This window comes from Cajanus cajan, chromosome 11, assembly GCF_000230855.2.
Source record: "Cajanus cajan strain Asha chromosome 11, NIPB_CcT2T_4, whole genome shotgun sequence".
In the NCBI taxonomy this organism is placed as follows: Eukaryota; Viridiplantae; Streptophyta; class Magnoliopsida; order Fabales; family Fabaceae; genus Cajanus; species Cajanus cajan.
Genome location: NC_138527.1, coordinates 43,783,214 through 43,807,987, shown reverse-complemented (window position 1 = coordinate 43,807,987; position 24,774 = coordinate 43,783,214). Strand labels below are relative to the sequence as shown.

General features: G+C 30.3%; 3 protein-coding genes across 9 annotated transcripts; all 3 read left to right on the top strand.

Annotated features, from left to right (window-relative positions):
- Positions 1–11,434: 11,434 nt before the first annotated feature.
- On the top strand, positions 11,435–15,247 carry LOC109800611 (endoglucanase). The gene is made up of 8 exons (XM_020361396.3): positions 11,435–11,817; positions 11,942–12,154; positions 12,710–12,910; positions 13,087–13,164; positions 13,270–13,422; positions 13,559–13,667; positions 13,838–14,004; positions 14,649–15,247. The coding sequence occupies exons 1-8, from the start codon at positions 11,602–11,604 to the stop codon at positions 14,964–14,966; spliced, it is 1,455 nt and encodes a 484-aa protein (XP_020216985.2). The 5' UTR covers positions 11,435–11,601; the 3' UTR covers positions 14,967–15,247.
- Positions 15,248–15,460: 213 nt separating this feature from the next.
- Positions 15,461–19,504, top strand: SPO11-2 (sporulation 11-2). Of its 7 annotated transcripts, none has more exons than XM_029271926.2 (11): positions 15,461–16,492; positions 16,569–16,652; positions 16,831–16,960; positions 17,041–17,178; positions 17,256–17,344; positions 17,504–17,632; positions 17,788–17,882; positions 18,059–18,121; positions 18,255–18,331; positions 18,443–18,549; positions 18,908–19,504. In XM_029271926.2, the coding sequence occupies exons 1-11, from the start codon at positions 16,412–16,414 to the stop codon at positions 19,040–19,042; spliced, it is 1,128 nt and encodes a 375-aa protein (XP_029127759.1). In that variant the 5' UTR covers positions 15,461–16,411; the 3' UTR covers positions 19,043–19,504. The 7 variants fall into 7 exon arrangements, with proteins under 7 accessions (XP_029127759.1, XP_020216133.1, XP_029127760.1 ...); XM_020360544.3 differs by having other exon boundaries at positions 18,422–18,549; positions 18,908–19,502; XM_029271927.2 differs by lacking the exon at positions 18,908–19,504 and adding an exon at positions 18,661–18,892 and having other exon boundaries at positions 18,422–18,549.
- Positions 19,505–21,840: 2,336 nt separating this feature from the next.
- Positions 21,841–24,335, top strand: ISPF (isoprenoid F). The gene is made up of 2 exons (XM_020360548.3): positions 21,841–22,413; positions 23,959–24,335. Exons 1-2 carry the CDS (start codon positions 21,958–21,960, stop codon positions 24,190–24,192), a joined length of 690 nt encoding a protein of 229 aa, XP_020216137.2. The 5' UTR covers positions 21,841–21,957; the 3' UTR covers positions 24,193–24,335.
- Positions 24,336–24,774: the final 439 nt, after the last annotated feature.

Here is a 24,774-nt window from a genome sequence, read left to right as displayed (position 1 = left end):
AAGTGATACTTTTCGGCCCGATCTTTTTGGTCTGATAATTTAAGTGGGTCGGGTGAAACTTGTCCAATGAATTTTAAGTTGACCTAAACTAATATCTATATCAATAAATAAAAAAATACTAAAATTTTTAACTATTTTTTCGTCAAACATTGTTATCATGATTATTTTACCTTTGAAAACTTCTAATCATTTATTTGTACTGTTCAATTTTTTTTTCTTCCAAGTTATCATCCTCATATGTTATTCAAATCTAATGTATCTGTTGATCTACTATACACGATCCTACTTTTTCTTTTTAATTTTTTTTATCCATAATACGGTTTATAAAATATATAATTAAGAGTTAATCTATGCCGGAAAGATGTGATTTTTACTAACAAAATATTACTTTTTATTTTAATGTGAAAGTATTATATTTTTTTCATTTCATCCTTTTCTCTTTCATTCTTTATTTATATTTTAAAAAAATTATAAAGATGCAAAATACATTTTTTTCATTAGTATAATGTAATAAAAGTAAGTAATATATAACTATACAATAATAATAATTTTAAATAATTATTAGAAAATAGACAATGAGACTTATGTTGACATTGTGATTTACAGTTTATTTTAGTTTATCATAAAATAAAATAATTCTTTATAGAAAATATAAATATTATATAACCATATATGAGATTTTATTTTACTTTTATATTAGCACATAGTTCTTTCTTAACCGACTATTTAAAATAAAAAAATAAAAAAAAACAATTGACAGTTTTTAATAAAAGAACAACATAATTAAATAGTTATTATTATAGATTGTCCAAATTTAAATGAAAAAATAGTAAATCGGAGAGTTAATATAAAAAAGATTTTTTAGTGATTAGGAACTCTACACTACAATCATCATTGTATAAATGGTAATAATTTGTGTTCTTTAATTAAGTTATTTAAGATTCAATTCTGCATCTTAAGTATAAAATAGACGATATTAAAAGAAAAAGTCATTTTGTACATTTATAATTTTCAATGAAAAATAACCACTACTTCAATATTTTACATCAATACTATAATAAAAATAAATAAAATATCACCACACTACGTTAGATAACATACTACTTCCATATTTTACATCAATACTATAATTAAAATAAATAAATAAATAAAATATCACCACACTACGTTAGATGACATATAACTAGATTTAATTAGGAGGTGGCATTAGGTCTGCATATTTACTTGTGTGTCCCTATAGGAGTAACTAACTAACTTTTGAGCGTTAGTGTCGCATCTTTTTATATAATCTACAATTTTACTATATATGATGTGCTATTTACTGGCCTAAGAATTAATGTCAAATTAATAACATGCCGCATAACTTTTTTACCGCGAGAAAATAGTGCTCATTTTTTATTTTACAAATTTTACAAGTCAAGAATCAAGATGATGTCTTTATCATAACTATTATTTTAATTTATGTAATATATAAACATACTTATTACATATAATTAAAATAAATACACTACAACAAAATTCATTTTTACCGACAATTATTTACCGACAATAAATTAATTGTTTTTGTTTTATTATTTAATAAAAGTATTAGTGACTAATATATAATGATCACTAAAAATATATTTATATTACACAAAAATTTATTATTAGCGACAATTATTTATTAAGAAAAACCTTAGCCTTAGCCCCACATCGACTAGAAATAAGATAATTAAAGAGTATATAAATGAATAATAACTCTCACCTTACAAGTTTGTTATGTAGGATTGAGTTAGACCTATAACTTATTATTTTAAATTAGTATGAGATTACTCACTATTATCAAACTCAATAATCTTTAAACTTAAGGGGGTCGACTATTGATCTTAAAGTCCCACATCAACTAGAAATAAGGTAATTAAAAAGAATATATAAGTAGAAAGACAACTTTCATCTTACAAGTCTCACATCAACTAGAGATAAAGTAATTATTTATTTGTACTCATCTTAAAGTCTCACATCGACTAGAAAGTAAAAAATGACACAAAAAGATATACTTTTTTCGACCATTATAAGGGTTTTTAGTTTTTACCAGCATTTTTAATAATTGTCGCTAAATGTTTTAGCGACACTACATACAATGGCTAATGTGAAAATGCCGGTAAAAGATTTTGTAACAATTTTTATTGCCACTAAAAATCATATTAAATGTCACTAAAAGTCTATTTTGTTGTAGTGATAATATATGAAATATAAATAAATATTATATTTAAATATGTAGATTATATATCAATTATATATATATATATATATATATATATATATATATATATATATATATATATATGTTACACCAAGGTATAAATATTCAACCTCAAGTATCAACATATGATATAAGGCACAACTTAATCATCATATAACATGTCATAAATTCCACAACATTATACATATTCAACTTGTAACAACACATATTTATAAGGTAATCCAAGCTCGACACCATTCTTCCTGTGCTTGACGTGAAATGAGGCAAAAAGTCTCTAAATCACTCATGCCCGATGCAGATAAGGTAGAAAGCCCCTGTTATTCTCATACTTGGCATGACCAAAACCCACGCCCAACTTCATTTTAGGTATAGAGTCTTTGCCTAACTCATATCCAACGTCACCATACTACACCCGACGTCATCTAGGAAGAGAGTGTTATGGCTTGGCCATGTTGTGTAACGACCCGGCTGGTCACTACACACGGCACTGCACACAAGAAACACCGCACAGAAGAGAACAAATGTATACATATAGAGTCTAGAATATACATATACATGATCCAGTCTGAACAGAGTTAAAGTGTACAAAAGAAATTACAATCAAATGTTACTATCACAAGTAACTACACAGCAAAAAGATATCACAACAGAAATTAGCTCCACGGGTCCACCGGAGACTCACCACCAGACACCCACCTATCCCTGCTCTGCTCCCATACATTGTATGATCATTGCAGTCCAACATCATGGAGACAACAAAAGGGTAAACTAGTGTAATTAAAATTCAACATACAAATATATATCAATATAAATAAACAACAGATACAGTTATCAGCACACTTGTACAACTTATACCACTCAACAATATCAGCACCGCAATGCGGCAACAACAGCACCGCCTTAGCGGTTAGAATCAGCACCACATATGTGGCTAACAACAGCACCGACTTAGCGGCTATAATATCCCACAACTCAGCACAACCCAGCACAGCAATTCAACACAATTATTATTTTTCACAATTCAGCCCAACAGTCTATAATTCTGCTATACTATAAAATTTCACTTATTAATCCAATGATTTCAGCTCAACAATACACCTCTAATACAACTAACATATTTATCTCCTAGTCATCACAACATATTCATCAAATACAACATGGTTCAGCATATAACATCATTGATTTACGATCTCGGCACAATTCAACAGCCAACATCATATAGGTCATCATCTCCTTGCGCGCCCGGCGCACTCGAGGTCGCGCCCAGTGCGGCTTAACCCGAGAGCACCAGGACCAGCGCGCCCAGCGCAGGAGTACTCGCGCCCAGTGAGACTCAACCCGAGAGCACCAAGGCTCTCCCGCGCCTGGCGCAATTCCAAATTGCGCCCAGCGCCTGCCTGGTAGAGACTCAAGGAGTCTCGTGCGCTCAGCGGGGCCTAACCCGCGCCCAGCGTGGGGAAGGCAGAGACCTACCAAGGTCTCGCGCCCAGCGCAATTCGCATTGCGCCCGGCGTGCTCTTGGCAGAGACTCCCAAGGAGCCTCCACGCCCAGCGAGTCCAAAAGTGCGCCTAGCGCGGCACCAAGTATCCCAAAACATGTTACTCTTGATATCGCGCCCAGCGCAGCTCGAGTCACGCCCGGCGCGGGCCAACCAGAGACTCCCATTTGCAAGCTCGCCCAGCGCACACAGCCTTGCGCCCGGCGGGCTTGCCTAAACAGAGTCTCCTGGTGGTCGCGCGCCCGGCGCGAAGAACGGCACCCAGCGCGAATTCATCAGTAACTCTCTCCAAGTTCGAAAATTGTTCAAAACCTGCAAATCTTAACAGCAAACAAGCATGCAATCCAGCCAAAATGCCACATTCTCATCAAACATCAAGAAAAATACTTCATTTTTCACATGCAACCACAATCCAAGAATTTCCTCAAAATTTCTCAAAATTTCTCAAAATCCTGAAAACCCCAAAAACTTAAACTTTAGAAGTTCTCAGCCAAAATCATCAGTTCTCAACCATTTAAATGAGTCCCTAGACCCATCTTTAACCAAAACACAGCAGAAATCTAACTTCCCTTACCTTAGTTCGAAGATCCGAGCTTCGGGAAGGAAAATGAAGAAGGGGGAAGCTTGATCGGAGAAGATGGACAAGCTTGAACAGTAAGGGAGAAGAAGAGCTCCGTGAACTCTCCTAGGAAATCCTGAACCTACTCTTCACCACCACCTTGAGACAGCGAAAATGGAAGAATGAGGCCCAAGACTCAAGTGGGAGCAAGGAGAAAATGAGAGTTAGACGGTAAGAGAGTTGGGGAAGAAAGGGTTCCGTACGGGGGGTCTCACATGTTGGGTGTCACTTAACCTTGAGTTTCTTGTCATCAAGTTAAAAACATTTCTCTCTCATTGTGTCTGGTGTCATTACGTTTGGCAAGTCAGATACTTTTCTCTAACTCATACCCGACAGCACTGATCTTATGTCTAGTGTAAGTGAGGAATAGAACCTCTAACGTGTGTCACACTTGGTGCCTTAAAGTTGTGCTCGATGCCTTGAATGTGCCTAGCATAAGTGAGACCTAAAACCTATAACGTGTGTCACACTCAACGCCTTGAAGTTGTGCTCGACGCCTTGAAACTATGCTAAACACCTTGAAGTTGCATTTGACACAATATGAATTCTACACTTAATAAATTCACATTTCTAGCTTAATCCACCTAAAAACTAGAAAATCCCAACATGCAATACAAGAAAACCCATCTATACATCATTCCTAACTCAACTTCATTCAAAATAACAACATGCAACCACATTTAGATAGAATCATCAAGTTCTTCTCTTCAAAAACTAAGAACCCAAAAGCTTAACAACCAAATTCAATTTCATGCAATTTATCAACATAATGCAATCATTCAACAACCATTTCATATACAACAACTCAAAGATCAACAAGGAACTAGGTTATAGATTCTCCCACCTCAAAGTCTCAAAATTTGAGAGAGAATAGGAAAAAGAAAAACAAAACCTAATTAGCTCTACAATGAAATGACCACAATGGTAAATCCTTAGTTGAGGCTTCAAATTACCACTTTGTTACTAATCAAAATGAGCTTCTACTACTCTCAGAAAGCTAGGAAAGAAGAAGAAGAAGAAAACCAGAATATCTCTCTAGTGTTTATCTTTATAAGATTCTTAAGAAATAAATTTATAAAAGCTTAACTCTTAAAGTAAACTTTATATATCTTTTTCTTAAGGTTAAACTAGACCTCTAACTAGAAAAAAAAGGCTCAAAATTATCTAAGCTCACAAGAATTCCTTAAATCCTCATAATCTTTCAACAATTCACAACACTAAACCACCACAACACAATAATTAATAAAATCCAAAACAACTAATAAAAATGTATAGTATTACATTAATTTTTGCCTGTCAACTTCCAATTTTAGTTTATTTTCATGTGTCAAACTCTATTGAATTATTTCTTTAAAAAATAGTTTTTTTTATAAAAACAAACTTTTTATTTTAATATATTTTTTATCCGTATAAAACTTATTTTAATCTTTGACATTCGTATATTGATATTATCTAAATATTTCTACATTTTTCGATAAAGGTTTATTTTTTTTTTAAAGAAAATCTTAAATTAATAGCACATCATATAATTGCATATTCATTACTGTACACAAAGTTGCGACACCCAACAACACTTAATAGTTAGGTAGTTAATCGTATAGAGGAGCTAGGAAGTAAATACGCATCCGGCAGACCTAATACTAGCTACCATTAAATATAATTTTCTGTCGTCTAGTGCTCCTAAATTCCAAATCACTCCAACACCTTTTTTATAGTATGCATCAAAATTTGAGTAGGTGATACATTGAAAAGTGAACACAAATCATTAATAATATAGATACTAAAATTTAATAGATTTGCCTCTTACCTTTCATACTTATCACATAAGTGACACCACTTTAATTCATGAGAAACCTATAGTATGAACTCTATTTTTCTATACTTCGCTTTCTCGTGTATATGTTGATTTGAGTGCCAAAAATTATACAAATATGCAAAAGATTATTAGAGATTGTCAAATATGTTGCGAGTAGTTTGCTGAACATATTTGCATATGTATGTTAGCTAGTATTTTTTGTCTTTCCCTTTTTTTTCTCTCTCAATTAATTTATGTCGGAGTGTAAATGTGAATATCAACTCTCACACAAAGGATATAAATAAACAAGTTGATATAAATAAACAAGTTGAGCAACATTTGAAAGTAAATACTAAACATATATCTAATTTTTCTTTCATTTAATTTTTATCTCTTTTTATTTTTTATCATATCTAAATATATTTTTATTTTCTATATTTCCCTCCTTTTATTCATACACAAAAAATGGGACAATACTGCTATTTAGTACAACTTTCATATATATATATATATATATATAATTGATGTATATAGTCTTTAGACTTATATATAAACAAAATAATCCAATTCACACAAATTAAAAAAAGATAGTTAAGTGCATCGATTTCATATATAATATACTTTATATTTCTTAAAATATTCTTGATTATATTTATTATAAATAGTATTCTTATTTATCATTTTATTTGGAGTAGTTTTAGATTAAAAATATTAAATACGGTTGATTTTGTTAAATTTACTTGTATTTCAGTTAAAAAAATTTAAATATTTTTTTGTTATATATAAGTGCGGAGTGAGTATCACACTTTCATGTGATGTTACGAAATTCTATTCGTGCTAAATAGCTCCTTTTAAAAATGGGGTGCAAGAGTATCGTTACTCAAATCAGAAAGAAAAGAAATTAAAACAATTTATCCTTATCTATCGCCGGAATATGTGGGAAAGAAGGACATCAATGAATCGTTCTTCCAAAAATTGCAGCAAAATTTCTCTGAGGATGGCATGTGATCCAATATGGACATTAATTATTCAGGAACAGCATCCATGTGGGTGGGAATAGTAATCACCGAAACAGGCAGGGTTAATCAAGTTAAGAGTCAAAGAGAAACGATCATTGATCTACTTTACTGTGTTTTTAAATTTAGAAATTTAAAATTTTTAAAATTTAAATTATTTTGATTTTGATTTTTATTATTTTTAAATATTTTGTTTAGATAAGTTAATTTTAAATTTGGATAAACATATATATATATATATATATATGTATATATATTAAATTTTTTAGATAAAACTTTATAAAACTAAATATATATTACTTAATTTTTAAATATTTAATAATTTAAAAAATAATTTTAAATATTTAATAATTTAAAAATTATTAATATTTTTTATATCGATCAAAGAAAGAGATAAGACTTAAGAAATAAAAAGAGAAAGAAGAATTTCAAATTCTTATTTAAAGAAAAACTTGAAATCTACAATTTTAAAGAATCTCATAAATGTTTAAATTTTAAAATTTTTGTAAATTCTTTATCTAAAGATTCTAAACAAAATATTTAACTTCAAAGCATTAGACATTCTTAAAAAAAATTACCCCATTAAAATCTTTCATCCAAACATACTTTTAAAAATTAAAAGGATAGACTGATATGAAAATAAGAGATACAAAGAAGAAAAGTAAAAACAGGAAAAAAATAACAAGAAGTAGCTGAGAGAATAGAAAAAAAAGATTACAAAGCGTTTGTTTCATATATTTTTTCTCTCCTATTTTTGACAATTTAAGGATGAGAATATTGATTCTCATATTTTTTTTTTAACAAACTTAGAATGTCATACAATAATTTTTTTTTAATATCTTATATTTTCAAGAAGGTTAAATTTTCGTAATTAAGAGAATTTTATTTTTATTAAAAAAATAATGTGAAAGTGGTATTCTCATGAGAATATATAAATTTATTATTATTTTTTTTATGAGAGTTATTTTTTAAATTGTTATAACTTCTATTTTTATTTAAATTATTTTAAAATTTTAAAATATTGTTAAAAATATTAAATGAACCAAAATTTTTTAAAAAATATTTACGGGAATAACAAGTGAAAATGAGGGAGAAGAGGTTAAATATTTATGGGAAAAGAAAAACCTCAAACAAGTAGGTCCCACGGTATTTGAGGTCCTTACACTCATAGTTTTTGTCCAGTTATTTCATACCCATACGCAAACATATACCCTCATAAGTCATATCTGATGTATTTTTTTTCCCAGGAAAATTAGGTCATCATCGTATTAAAACGTGAAAAGTGCAAATATCTAAAAAAGAAAAGTTTCATAATTGTAGTTGTAGGTTTCATATTTGGACTTGGATCCTCTTCTATTAATTGCACAATTAAAAAGGATAAAAAATCCTAGGAGATAGTTTTAGAACTGTTTTCATATTATTTTTTTCTTAAATATATTTTAAATCTCTTCAAATATCGTACTTTCTTGATTTAATTCCTATAAAATCTCTTGTAATTTTTAAATTGTTGATAATTTGTAATGTTTTTTAAGTCCTTATCACTAACTTTACTATTTTAGTTAATTTAGTGCTAAAATTAGTAACAAAATATATAATATTAATTAAAATAATTAACAGAAAATAATTTAAATTAAGATAACTAAATTATTTTTACATGCTTAATTAAATTAAGTAATTTGTTTATTGTTTTATATAAATCAAATAATTATATATAATTTCTTTTATAATGTATTTTTAAAATTTTAAAATGTTATGAACTGTGATTTTTATTACATTTAATTTTATTCTTTTTTTGTCAGTATTTAATTTTTTATTACATTTAATTTCTTTTATTACTTTTCATTTTCTTCATGTTTTAATATTGGATTTTTTTTTAAATATTATAATTTACCTAAAGGTTTATAACATATTTCTAAATTTCATTTTTAAAATTTTGATTAATTTTAATACATTTCTTTTTTATATATTACAAGTAATAATTTTGTTTTCAAAGATAAAAGTAAAATATTAAAAATAAATTATAAGTGTTTAAGTAAAATAGATATTTTTTTTTCTCTAAGAATACAATATTAAAAGTAAATTAGCCGATTAAAAAGTAAGAAAAATATTTAAAAAAAAATAGCATGCATAATATATTAAAAAATAAAAAATAAAAAATAACATCGGATGCAAGTTTTGTGGCATCAAATATGAGTCAGACTAAGACTCTTTGTTTGGATAATGTCAGACGTAAGTTTAGCTATGCTGGCCATGATTGACATAGAGCCTCTTTGTCTCATATACACTATAAACACAAGTGGATTGGTGCCAAGTGTGGATGAGTTAGAGGCTCTCTGTCTCAATGGCGTCAGACATTTGGAGAATGGTGTCAAACGTGGTTTGCTGAATGAGAAATTATTGTTTTAGTTGCCTAAGTGCTAAAAGTATGTTAAATATGCTGGTTACCCACATGATATATGATGTTGTATGATTATAATCCATTATAATTGATTTATGATGATTTATAATGACGTTTAAGTTGCTTAAGTTGTTTATGAATGAAAGTTGACTAAGTTGTGAGTTGTAAGTTGATTAAAGATGTTAAGTTGTATAGACATGTGATGCATGTTTAAGTTGAGATAAATAAAAATTAGATGGGAGTAAAATTGTTTTAAAAATTAAAATATTTTACTGTATGAATATAAGTTATGGTGTTCTCAGAGCTTGAAGGTGAAAACCCTTAAGTGAGTAAGTTGCCTCCTAAATGAAAAGTTATTTTTTAGTTGTCACCTCTAGATTTTGTGTGGAATCGTATGTGGGTCAGGTCAAATCTTACGTATTATAAATGGCCAAAATGAAGTAAGGTATGAATTTGAGGAGTAAAATCCATAAATGGTTACTGGAAAGATGTGTCATATTTGAAGGATAAGTGGACTAATTTGATATAAAACTTAGTTATGCGTGTTAAGGTCATGGTAGGCCTACACCCAAGTTATTTTACATTGACAGTAGTATTAGATTTTCCTAATTTAGGTAATGAGACTTGAGAAATCAAATAATTTGTTAAACAAGTGCTTAGAGAGGCCTGAAGTTGCCTATACTTAACATTATGGTTTGGTAGGGTCTAGCTACTTAAACTGCTCACCTCAGTTGTAAAAGATCTCCATAAGTTGATATGCTTAATGATATATTAATATTTGTTTAAAGTTGTTAAGTTGTGTATGAAGTTACTTGTGTAGTGAAAGTTGCAAGTTGTGAATGATGTTTGAAGTTGATGTTAGGCTTTGAGTTACCTTGTTGATATAAGTTGTTTATATTGTTATAAGTTGTGATTTTCACTATATGTTGTTATATTGTTTCTTTCACAACTTTACCCTTTCCTTTCCTTATTGTTAGGTTGCAATAATCATACTTAAGAGTAGAGAAAAATTAGGTTGGATGGATGACTTGGTGGAGGGTCATGTTGGAGATAACATGATTTTGTGATATTATTCTGATATAGTATCTTTAGACACTTAACCGATGATAAAGTTTATGTTTTCGGTATTTTGTATATTTTTATATGTATATTATATATGTACATAGTTTATATATAACCCATAAGGAGTTTTATGTTTTTCATATTTTTTCACCTTATATCTATTGTATGGATATTCAAATTTTGTTATATGAAAATCTTAGTATAATTGACTATTTAATATTTTTTGATGTATAGTAACCTATCAAATCTTTACATAAAAGAGTCCTATTTTTTTAATACTCATTTTTCTTAAGTTACCAACATTGATCAGTTTCTATTTTTATTATTTATTTATTTTTTTACCTTAATCTCCCCCACATATAACACTTGAGGAAAGAGAAAATATTTTTTAAAGTGGTGTTTGAGTGTTTATTTTATATAGGTTTCTAAAAAAACATTTTTGAAGCATAAATGAACACGTATCTATATGTGTCTGTATAATGGAGCAACTTAGAATGTGAAACGTCAACGGCAATCCCATTTGTTGAGTAAAGAAACAGATCCATACATGCTGCGTTGCTGCCTAACCTTTTCCTTATCTAATATACTATTTACATACCAAAATCTATCGCGTCATTTCCTGTATGAAAATTCATAATCTTAGGTAACCCAAAATAGAAATCTTGATAATTAATCATGCATGTGAAGAAGAAGGCATTACAAACACGGAAAACAACGTTCAGACTTCAGAGGGAATGGGTACAGAATATATATATATCTCTTGTCCATAACACTTACACCACTTATCTCCGTGACTCATTAGCTAGTCTGTCTTTAATTCTCATATGCATATATATAGGGATTACTATACGTCACGTTATCTCCCATTCCACCACCACTTCATTATGCACCAGTTAGGTATTAATTAACGGGCATTCTTCTCTATATATACTTGCAAGTTTAGCTGAATCGTGCAGAGTTAAGAGTCACCATGGGGTACAATTTTGTGTTCATTGGTGTGTTATTTTGTTGTGCCATGGTTAGTCACAATGGTCTAGCGGCGACGGAAGCCAATAATTATGACTATGCAGATGCTGTTGGCAAAGCCATCTTGTTTTTTGAAGGACAACGCTCAGGGAAGTTGCCCACCAGCCAAAGAGTGAAGTGGAGGGGAGACTCGGCTCTATCAGATGGCAAACTTCAAAATGTATATATGACATATATAATTAATCCTACATTGTCATAAACTAATAATCCACATGCAATGCTATGGTTATATACAAGTGTTTCATGTATACATTTCTTAATTAATCATATATTATTTTTGGCAGGTGAATTTGATTGGTGGATACTACGATGCTGGTGACAACGTGAAGTTTGGATGGCCTATGGCATTTACAACCACCTTGTTGAGTTGGTCTGCTGATGAGTATAAGAGTGAGATATCTTCGGTCAACCAACTTGGCTACCTCCACAGTGCTATCCGTTGGGGTGCAGACTTCATATTAAGAGCCCACACTTCCCCAACTACCCTCTATACACAGGTTTGTTTCTATATGTTAACGAGGATAATGATTTTATATTTTGGCCATTGACATAAACTGACAAAAAAGATTAATCTGCGTTCGAAACTAAAAAAATAATGGTTTGTTTAGATAAGTTATGCAATACAACAGCAAATTGAAACCATTTTATAATAATAAAAAAAATGATACCAAGGCTTTTTATACCTTGAAAGGAATGCATGGGGGATATCTTGGCTTTCCTTTGATAGGCAAGCACGACAATTTAATCACTGAATGCCATTATAGCCGGGCCATCAACTCACAACCTAAACAAGTAAATAATTAATTGAAAAGAGAAAGGTGCATCAATAATAAGAAGTATGCATAAAAATTCTATGTATCTTAAAAAATTTAGAGTTTTGATATAAGAAACTCTCTCTTCTTTACTCTTTTAATGTGCTACAACTCATTTATTTGTTAATTGTCTCAAGGATGAACTAAAATCCTTAAATATTTTTGACACCATGTCAACTCTATTAATTGTGTTGTTCACATTTAAATGGTACATATATGTGTTGCTATATATGGTGATAGGTTGGAGATGGAAACTCCGATCACCAATGTTGGGAGCGACCGGAAGACATGGATACACCAAGAACGGTCACCAAGATAGATGCTAATTCCCCAGGAACTGAAGCTGCAGCCGAGTCTGCTGCTGCTCTTTCTGCTGCTTCTGTTGTCTTCAAGAAAATAGATGCCAATTATTCCTCCACGCTGCTAAGCCAGTCAAAATCAGTAAGCAATTTAAGTAGCATATATTTTCATTCATGTATCATCATAAGCAATTGTCCGGCGCCTCTATATATATGAGAACAAAATATTAGAGATATAAAAATATGTTTACGTGCTTCCACCTAACAAATTAATTAGTATTTTAATAATAACCTATATATATTAACGATGTTTTTCAGCTGTTTGAATTTGCGGACAAGCACAGAGGTACTTACTCGGGTTCTTGCCCGTTCTATTGCTCGTACTCAGGTTACCAGGTAAAAGATGCTGCTCCTGGCATGTTAACATTTAAACACCAAATAAATTTTCATAGAACGTTAATTATTTCATTAATGTCGTGATTCGTATTCTGTACAAAATAGGATGAATTGCTATGGGCTGCTTCTTGGCTATATAAGGCGAGTGGAGAAAGCAAGTACTTGAGCTACATCACTGGCAACCAAGGTTGGAGTCATGCGGTGTCTGAATTCAGCTGGGATAACAAATTTGTTGGGGCTCAGACATTACTAACGGAGGTCCATTATATATACATTTAATAATTTGACAGTAAACTAGCTATAATGTGACAAATTGGTATATATTATTTTATTTATCCTTGGATTGAAGGAAATATATATTAAAATTCTACCCCTTTTTATTTATTTTCTCCAGGAATTCTATGGTGGGAAGAAAGACTTGGCGAAGATTAAGAGTGACGCAGAATCATTTATATGTGCAGTGATGCCAGGAAGTAGCTCTGTACAGATTAGAACAACTCCTGGTATATATGTATACGTTATTCACTAATAATTTTATTATTTTTACTCATAACTAGTGATGTTATTATTGATGGAAAAGATACATCAGGCAAATAGGTGTCTTGTATATTTCATTCAACAGACGGAATGAGCTGAAGTAACGAATTATGTATATTGTTCACCGGTACTGCAGGTGGGCTTCTGTTTACTAGGGATAGTAGTAATTTGCAATATGCCACGAGCTCAACCATGGTGCTATTCATTTTCTCCAAAATTCTAAACAGAAATCATATTAATGGAATCCAGTGTGGCTCCGCGCATTTCACCCCCTCCCAAATTAGAGCCTTTGCCAAAACACAGGTATACACCGATCCGTCTTATAATTAAGTGCATACAATAAATAGAAGAAAAATATCAAGAACACATTCTCGACTTTGTCACATTCTTTTCAACACATTTTTTTTAATTCGTTAAAATTTATTAAAAAAAATACTAAAAGACTTGAATACATGTTATATAAAAATTAATTAGAATCATATGAATATTTAATAGTCTACAACTATCTAATATTTGTTTCCTAAACTATAGCACCTAATATTTTCTTTTGGTATTTAATAAATTTATCATAACTTAGTAGTTTTTAATAATTTTAACTAATAAAACAGAACATTTATCTTGCATTTTTTTTATATTTTACTATTTTAATAAAATTAACATTAAATAAAAATTCAAAAATCAACGTCAATTCTTTATTTTAATAAAATAAACATTAAATATAAATTTAAAATTATTTTTCATATGTTTTAAGAAAATTATTTTTTTTTAAAATTACTAATATTAATACATATTTATAAATATTCATAAATATTTATAAATATTTATGAATATTTGATGGCATGCCTCTATCTAGAATTGACCCAAAAAAATTTATATATAATAGTACGTAGTACCTAACAGAACTTCATACATATATTGGATGTTACTGGATAATGTGTGGCTGGCAGGTGGACTACATACTAGGAAACAATCCGACGAAGATGTCGTACATGGTGGGATTTGGCAGTAAATATCCAAAGCAATTGCATCACAGAGGCTCATCCATTCCTTCAATCCAAGTTCACTCAGCGAAGGTGGGTTGCAATGACGGTCTCTCAGACTATTACAATTCTGGTAATCCAAATCCCAATACTCATGTGGGTGCCATTGTTGGAGGCCCTGATTCAAATGACAAATTCAATGATGCAAGATCTGACTTTTCTCATAGCGAGCCTACAACATATATGAATGCTGCTTTCGTGGGCTCAGTGTCTGCTTTGCTTTAGCCAAACAGTTTCCACAAATCACTGGTGCGGAGACAAATTAAGTGAATTAATGTGTAATCTCCGATTAGGCGACTATGTGCCAGATAGATTAAACAGATGTTAGTTATTTTCCCTGCCATATCCATGTTAAGAAAAATTAAAGTAAAAAAAGCCATTACAAGTGAACTAGCTAGTACAAATTTAAATAATTGGCAAGGAATTTTAGGTTCAAACTATGTATTGTATTATCGTCATTAATGTTATGGAATAGAGCTCCACTATAATATACCGTTACAACAAAATCATGCGTGGTTTTTCTGTTTTAACAAGTACCAATTAAGTTCTTGTATGTTGTTTACTTGCAGAAAAGCAAAATTGATTTGTATTTTGTAAGCAATACAGTGGCGCGTTTATATTATCATCGTCGTTCATTTTGTTGTAATCACCATCACTTGATTCAATTCTGTTTTATGTTGTCATTATTATTGTGATTACCAATTCACTTAATTTTCACCATCTACCAGAGTCATTGGTATTATCCTAGTTACCACCAAGTTGTTTTACTATCACCAGATTAAGAATCCTAAATGAAAAAGTAATAAGTGATTTATACAATGAGAATTTCGATTTTGGAATAAAAAATTTTGAAAGCAAAATCACATAAAAAAAATGGAATTAAAATTATAAAATCAACTTTTGATTTTTAAAATTTTCAAAACTTAAAACTTACACATACTTTTTATGAAACATTGACACATTTACAGAATGTCGTGTCAGTATGTTTAATATATTTTTAACATGACATTTATCGGATGCATTATGATATACGTATGATATATTTACATTATGTTACAATTAATTTGTTTTTTAGTTTGAATACTTCTTTAATACAACTTTAACATCTTTCTAACACAATTTGGACATAAACAAAGAGAGTGAATCAATTTCTGTTCTTAACTAAACACTTATATAATACTCATATTATTAAAATAATTAAAAAGTTAACTTATTTATATTGTAAGATTCATAATTTTTTTAAATCTATGATGAGATTTATTTTTTATAAGAATTACTTGATATTTTAATACTTATAAGATATGGTTCATTTTTTAAGAATCGTTATTTTATAAAAATTGTAAAATTTATATATATATATTTATTGTATGGTATTTTACTTTTTAGACATTAACAATATTAATGTGAGATTGGGTAGATCATAGAACACCTTAAGTAAGTTCTAAAATGATTAAATTAGTTAACAAGTATTTTAATAAAACTAATTAAACGTAAAAAAATACCCATATAATATTAAAGAAAATTGCTAGTAATAAAATATATTCCACTGGAACGACTGTCGTTTGAATGTGTAGTTAAACGACACGAAATTGTGTTTGGCACAAGGCCCTCTTATTCGGGCATTGCGCGCCAATTATAGTCATCGAATTCTAGATATTTCACTCTCTCCGATGGAAGATCTTCAGAATTCAACGCTAAAGTTCTTCTCCGATCAAGAGCTTTGTTATGCTGATATCGTCCCTCCTGCTCAGGTTATAATGCTAGTCCATCATCCATCCTCTTTCTTTCTGTATTTTGATCGTTCCAGTTCCGTTTTGATGCGTGCAGGTCCGAGCGAGAATTGAAGTGTCCGTCCTCAATTTTCTCAAAATATTAAACGCATCCAACCCTGCCATCTCAGATTTGCCTCTGGTACAATTTCCATTTTAATCATAAGCTATAATCTACCCGTTGCAGCTGAATAACTTATAATCACTTGTTTAATTTGTTCTAGTACCGCGTTATCTTATTCTTATAGCTGGTTTTTCTAGCAGAAAACAAATATGAATGCGTTTCTAATTTTAGCTTAATAAACCTAAGAAACGATCAGATTCAGAGAAAAATGAGTAACAGTCGAGTGAATCATGGCCTGTTAACTGAGCTATCACGTGTTTTTCTCTCCCATTCCGTATCTACAAGGTCTCTGATGAGACCTAATGCAGCAAAGGCCTTCGTTAGGGGTACAAACTACAAATTCAGTGTTTCATTTTTCTTTACTTTTTCTTTTCTTTTCAATAAATTCTACGTTTCATACTTGTAGTGTGGAAGGTGATGGAAATGTGCTATCAGATATTGCTTCAGGAAAAGCGTGTCACACAGAGGGAGCTCTTCTACAAGATGTTGTGTGATTCGCCATACCTGTTTCCTTCTCAAACCCATGTCAATAGGACCATCCAAGGTTATCACTACTCTGTTGTTTGCTTCGAGTTTAATGACTTGGCGTTTTGATTGGGAATTTCAATCTATACCAAACAGATCTTGTAGCATTGCTTCGGTGCAGCCGTTACAGTCTTGGAATCATGGCATCTAGTCGAGGACTCGTTGCTGGGCGTCTGATTTTGCAGGTAAATCATGAACGAACCCTTCATTCGAGGATTTTGCAATTTCGCGGAGTTCAGATAGATGCTTTAGACTTTAGTATATTTTACTTGAAGCGGATTGTCTCACTGTTTGACGAAATATTGCAAATATAAACATTAATGACTTAGATTTTTCTTGTGTAGGAACCGGGCAAAGAGGCTGTCGATTGCTCTTTATGTGGTTCTTCTGGATTTGCAATTTCTGGTGACTTGAATTTGTTAGACAATTTGGTTCTAAATTCTGATGCTCGGTACGTTATGATTGTGGAAAAGGTGAGTTTGATAGAGGTTTCTTGGTTTATTCGAATTCCCAATTTCACTTACCTATTATATTATGCTATTTTGAAAAGGTAGAAACGTTTCATAATTTCCCAAGGAAGAAAAAATGAAGAATACGTTTTGATACAGTAACAATTGGTTTTCTTTAGCATGCAATATTTCAGCGGCTTACTGAGGACCGGTTTTTTCATCAAATTCCAAGCATTCTTATCACGGCTAAGGGTTACCCAGATATGGCCACAAGGTACTCTGTACACCAGTTTACAGGATAGAGAATTCAATAACTTTAGAGCTTTTACGGGATGATTACAGAAGTTTTTTATTCATACGTGACACATGACACTACCATATAATGTATTGTAGTAATCTTAATCCACTGATCCGAGTGGTTTAGTGTCTAAAATTCTTTTTTAAATGCAGATTTCTTTTATATCGAATCAGTCGAGCTTTTCCAGACTTGCCAATTTTAGCTTTGGTGGATTGGTATTATTGCTTGCCTTTGTTCTGAAATATATAACTTTTCACTGTAATATTTAGAAGAGACATTCTGCTTCTTCCTCTTTTGATAATAAATGTAACGATATGAATCTCCTTGCCCGCGTTTAAACTTTTAAAGGAATCCAGCTGGGTTAGCTATTCTATGCACCTTCAAGTTTGGAAGCGTAGGAATGGGCCTGGAGGCATACAGATACGGTAATTTTATAGTCTCAGTATACCACAAAACATGGAAGCTCTAATGTGTTGGAAACAAACTTGAAAAATGTTTTCATATGCATTATCTAGCTTGCAATGTCAAATGGCTAGGACTGCGGGGACATGATCTACCTTTGCTGCCAGACCAATCTTTCGTTCCATTGAAGCCAAAGGATCTGCAAATTGCTCAAAGCTTGATGTCCTCGGGAATGTTACAGGTAAGCTATCTAGAACCGCTAAATTAGCCCCCACGGTATTGCTTGTTTATCTTGGGAGTCCTGATTAGTTACACACTTGCACATGTTTATTCTGCTTCATTTCTTGTACAGAACATTTTGGCATACATAGTTATTGTGATTCATACCATTCGGTAGATTCCAAATTTTCAAATGAATCCTACATTCTTAGATGCCCAAGCAGGAAACTTTGTGCACAATAGTTGTACATGAATATAGGCCGCGCGTAAGAACTATTATGTTAAAACAAGGTGCACCGTACACCTTCCATCCTAAGGCTTACAAAAGAATATTCTCTACAACTAAAGTTGTTTTCCATTAACAAAATGGTGGTTAACAGGATAATTACAAGGAAGAAGTGGCTTTAATGGTCCAGAGCGGAAGGAGAGCTGAAATCGAGGCCCTTTACTTTCATGGATATGATTATCTGGGGAAGTACATAGCTAAAAGAATTGTACAGTCCGATTATGTATAATTCATAATCGATATATGTTTAAAACCGTAAAATTCTAAAGCTAAAACAAATAGGGAGACTTTTCTGGATAACCAACATATACGAAGATTTTGCACAAGTAAAATGCATATGAAATATTAGAGTAATCTATTCGGTCATTGCATGTCTAGAAAGTGATTATTTAAGGGGGAAATTCAAAAAGCTTTTTTTCTTCTTCTTGAAATATTAACAAATACTTTCTCCATTCTAAAATATCTATCAATTTTGAATGCTTTACAAAGACTAAGAAAATATAATAAATAGATGAGAAAAAATAATAATTTTATAAAAGTAATCTTATTTAATTTTATAAAAAGTAATAAATAGATGAGAGAACTTTAACATTAAAGGTAATAGTTTAAGTCGACCCAATAACGATTGAGCCTTAAAGTAAAATTTGAGAGAAAATTTTATATTTAAAATAAAAAGAGCAATATATTTAATTTTTTTACTAATATTTGTGACCGTTTTAGCTTTATAAAATCCAATAACAAATTATTTTTAAGTGTAGACTCTAAAGCTTTAAATTTATAAGTTTTAACTTATAGATCAATCATAACTAATACTATTTTGAAAACTTTAAATGATAAATGTTTTGGGAAAATTTTTTTCCCTTTGTGACAATTATTTTTGGAGGAGGAACAGTGATTTTTTAACTTATATTTTAAACTAAATCAAGTACACATTAAATGAATAACATTTTTTTATACAAAATCAAGTACACATTAAATGAATAACATGTTTAAAACAAAATCGAATACTCATTAAATGAATGCATATTTAGAAAGCGATTATTTAGGAAAAATGATTTTTTTTAATAAATAAAATATATTTTTATCTTTTTTTTTTTTAAATAAACTAAACTAGTTTAACCAATAAAGAGTTGGGTTTAACCAGAGATTAATCTTGCACAAAAAAAAAAAAAAGAATCTGCTCATAATTTTACATTTTGTGAATGATTGGTAAATGATAAATTTTTTTATATTTGAGAATTATGAATATTTGTTTCATTGATCATAAATATTTTTAAACTTTTTTAAAAATTAAGGATTTTTACTTCATTAAATAAATAAATAAAATTAATATGACATTTTTATCGTATTAAAATTTATTCTTAGTTTGATAAAGTTAGTTTCTTAACTCCTCCATAAAAATAGTTTTGTGAAAATTTATGCAAAAACCATTTTCGAAAAATAATATTAGCTAGAATTATTATTATTTTTAAAAAAATAATAAATTAAATGCACAAAATTAACATTTTTTATTTCAGGTTTTTAGAAAAGTAAAATTTTCACATATCAAATGTCTTCTTGACACTTAATAATGTCTAATATAAGATTGTCTTTGGATGATGATATATTTTTTTATTAGTAAGAAAAATTAAAACAACAACGATGAAGATATAACTTATTTTTTTAAGTACATTTATCTTAATTCTTCGTCACTTTAAAGGAGGATATATGTTAACAATTTATATTATTTTTCAAAATTATCCTTAAATTTATTAGATTCATCATTTCATTCTTTCTATTTTATTACTCTTTACCTAATTAATTAATTATTGTGCCTAATTCGTCTTCTCCAATTCTTGAAAGAGATCGGATGAATTTATCTTATTAATATAAAATATTTATTGTAAAGTAACCAAAATATCTTAGTAAAAAAATTAATGTAATAGACAATTTTAAGATAAATCTTATATGAAAAGAGATAAAATTAGAAGAGTGTTTTATATATATAAGAATGGAAGAAATATTTAAAGATCTCCTAATGGAATGACATCGGAAATGTATTAAGTTTATGATCGATAATTAAGAAATATTCTGTCTGAATTTGAATATAAACAATATAAAAAAATAATTCACACTAAATAAAAAAGTGAATTAATATCATTTAATTGCATCAATTTTATTTTAAAAAGCCTAATTTTCTAAACTATTATTTTTTTTAAAACTTGATATTAAAAATAAAAAATTATTTGAAATATAACTTCAATTAAATAAACGGGTATTTTAAAGATGGTATTAATCAATAGAGTAAATTTAAACTAATAATAAATATGTGTTTTCTCATGACTTGTATTTAGAACCGAATGAAAGACTATGTAGCATGCTCAATTAAGAAATATACTTTTTTTTTGGTGATCAAAATTAAGAAATATACTCAATTAAGAAACTTAGACTAATATGTCTTCAGCTTTTTAACTACTATTGTCATAAATTATTCTACAGATTCTCATATTTTATTTCCAACTACTTACAATAATAAATAAGAATAAGGATCATTACAGCTGTACTAATATGAATTAGATGGTATCTTTTTTCAATGCAAGTATTAATTTATCTTCTTAATTAGATTGGGACAGAGTCGGGAAAAAAAAAACTTAGAAAAAGTAAAATTTTATAACAAAAACAAAAGACTAAAACATTATTATTACACCAAAAATTGTTAATACATATAGCTGGATACTTGTATCTATTAATGAAAGATTTAGATTTAATCTCTATTTTGAATATAGAGTCATAGAAAATATATTTTTATTTTAGAATGAGTCTTTTTTCGTTTTAGAAATAATTATATTTTTATTATAAAAATATTAATTTTAAACGGAGGAAGGGGGACTTAGAAACAACAAAATTGTTAAATTTTTTTTATAACAATTATGTTGAACATATGGGTAAAAATAATAATAATTATGTTGAATACTTGAACGTATGAAAAAAATAATAAGAATTATGTTGAAATTGATTTTGTTTTATGGAAGTCAGCTGCGACTGCACGCAGCACAGCATAATATAGTATAGTATAGCAGCGTGAGGCGCTCACAGAAACTGGTGGTCATCTCTGAATTTCAATTGGTGGCAAAGCAGAGGGTCCCCTCCCCAAAGTAAACGGCTATGGCGGCAACTTCCATTACTGCATCTTCCATCCTCTTCCCATTCACAACAACCACACCCAAACCCTCTCAGCGGTTTCTCTCCTTTCCTTGCCAACACCACACCCTCCGTCTCTCAGCCTCTGCCTCTGCCTCTGCCTCTGCGGCTTCAACTCCGACCCCCTCCATCCAAATCGAGAAATCCGCAGCCAGCTCCACCCCCTCCAAGGCCCTTCCCTTTCGCGTCGGCCACGGCTTTGACCTCCACCGATTGGAACCCGGTTACCCCCTAATCATCGGCGGAATCAACATACCCCACGACAGAGGCTGCGAGGCTCATTCCGATGGGGACGTTCTCCTTCACTGCGTCGTCGATGCCATTCTCGGGGCCTTAGGTCTTCCTGATATTGGCCAGATATTTCCCGATTCCGATCCCAAGTGGAAGGGTTGTGACTCTTCCGTCTTCATCAAAGAATCTGTGAGTATTCTAATTCCTTTTTACTCTTCTTTTAGGCGTAGGCTTTCCGTTATTTTATTCAATCCTAACATGTCAATATCATTCAGCCTAGGAGATAGAGTTAAGATTTGGGATTCACCTCACAAAAATTTAAGTCAGAAAGAAGGAATTACGACATTTTTTTTTTTTTTGGTTTTCATTAATAACGAATGTCATTTTGTTTTGTCTTCCGAGGATTTGTTTTTTTTTCATTTACTATACAAATATTTGACTAGAAACGAAGTGAGAATTATGTAGTGTTTTAGTTCTAATTAGAGAAAACAAAATGTTTTCGCAAATCAAACATGGAATACCATAACTTGAGTTTGGCGCCTTAGACCACTCGGCCATTCTGACTTGATGACAGCGGTGGTAGTTGGAGTAGTATGCGGTAGGTACAGTTTTAGATTCTAATTATGTTGTTATCATTGTAATTTTTACTGTTAAAAAATGAATAAATAAGCCTTTCTGAATCTAGTTATTGACTGTGTTTAATCAAACCTAGTGGTTGCAAGGCCTCCTTTGGAATAGAGGATGACATGGTGTTTTCAGGATCAATTTTCACAGTATCAAAATAACGTTTGATTAATCAAAATTATTTTTCACAACTACAAATTAGTCGTTGATTGTTAGTTTTATCATATTGCATCAACTTGGTTCATGGAACAAAGAAAAAAAAATATGAAATTCCTACCAAAGCTAGTAAGAGGGAAAATGATAAGGTCTATTATTCAACCTGTGATTTTGTAGGTATTAAATAAGTAAATAGATTGCCCTCAAACATGGATTCCTATTTTGATGAGTTACTTGATTTCCAACGCTGCATTTACCATTTGTTTTCCGTAGTTTACTTGCAGTTTTTAGAATCATATGATTTGTGATTCAGATAACACAGATTCGATATGATTCATGTCGTGTGACGAATAACATAGGACTTTGAATGGTACACTACATGGATGATTTGCTTCAGTTCTGTATCTTCAATATGAATTATCCGATTCAATGATTCATTATATTTCATTTTTATATTTCTTTCATCAATTCTCATTAATGAAATTGAAAATTTTGATAAGCTTGAATTGTTAAATGAAAAGAAAATGAAGCAGCACTTTTGACCATGCCCTATTATTATTCCGCTTCATTTTCTTTCTGAAGTTTCACATTATCACTTTCTTATGATATGCTCTCTATTTGGGTATTCTAAAATAAAGGCTTAACAATTCTGTTCTTACTCATAGTTTTGTTTTGAGAAACTTATAGGTAAGCTTTTTTGTTAATTTCTAGTATAAAATCGTTACATTGTACATTTTACATTTTTTGAAAGTTATTTTTCATTGAATCTCTGAATCTATTCGATTTTTTATTAACAATTTGAATCTATATGATGGCTGTACGAGGGAAATCATATTTGGTTATTCAATTTTTTTTCCTAGGAGTATGATTGAAGATAATTATGTACCACATGTACAAGTACAACTGCCGGATATTTTATCTACATCTTCTAATTTGTGTTGTGGTATTTTACAGGTGAGACTTATGCATGAGGCTGGTTATGAGATTGGAAATTTAGATGCTACATTGATACTTCAGAGGCCAAAACTAAGCCCACACAAGGATACTATCAAGGCCAACTTATCTGCATTGCTTGGAGTGGACTCTTCTGTAGTAAATATCAAAGCAAAAACTCATGAGAAGGTAGATAGCCTTGGAGAAAATAGAAGCATAGCGGCTCACACAGTGGTTCTTCTAATGAAGAAATGAGAAGAAAACATGGAAATATTGAGGAGCATGATAGAACTATAATTCGTAAAAAAACTGAAATTTATAAACTACATTTTATTATCTTGTGTACTGTTTATTGTTTATACATGTCTTATAGAGGCGAAAAAGTATTTATTGGTGTAGCTCTAGTCTGCATGTTGCTTAGAATTTGGTTGCTGTCTTTAATTTTTTTAGTTTTTTTTTTCTTTCCATTTTGGTATTAAGGGGAGCCCTGAATAGGTTTGAACGGTAGATGCAGTGACAAATATCTCTCTACATATAATATATAAACTACACTCGAAGAAATGTGTGCCGTTGATTGAAACTCAAATATAATATATTTAATTACAATTAATGAAAATTTTGATTGTTAATATTAATGTTTTTTTTATATATATAACTGGTAGAAAAGAAACACTGTGTTTTCAATATATTTATTTAGAACATAAAATGTAATAGAAGTTAGATAATAATTAAGAAGGTAGAGAGAACTTCTTATGCATATACATATTGTAGGACATTTGGGATTCACACGATTTCACATTGGTATAATATTATGTATTTTGGGTTTAAATTTTTATG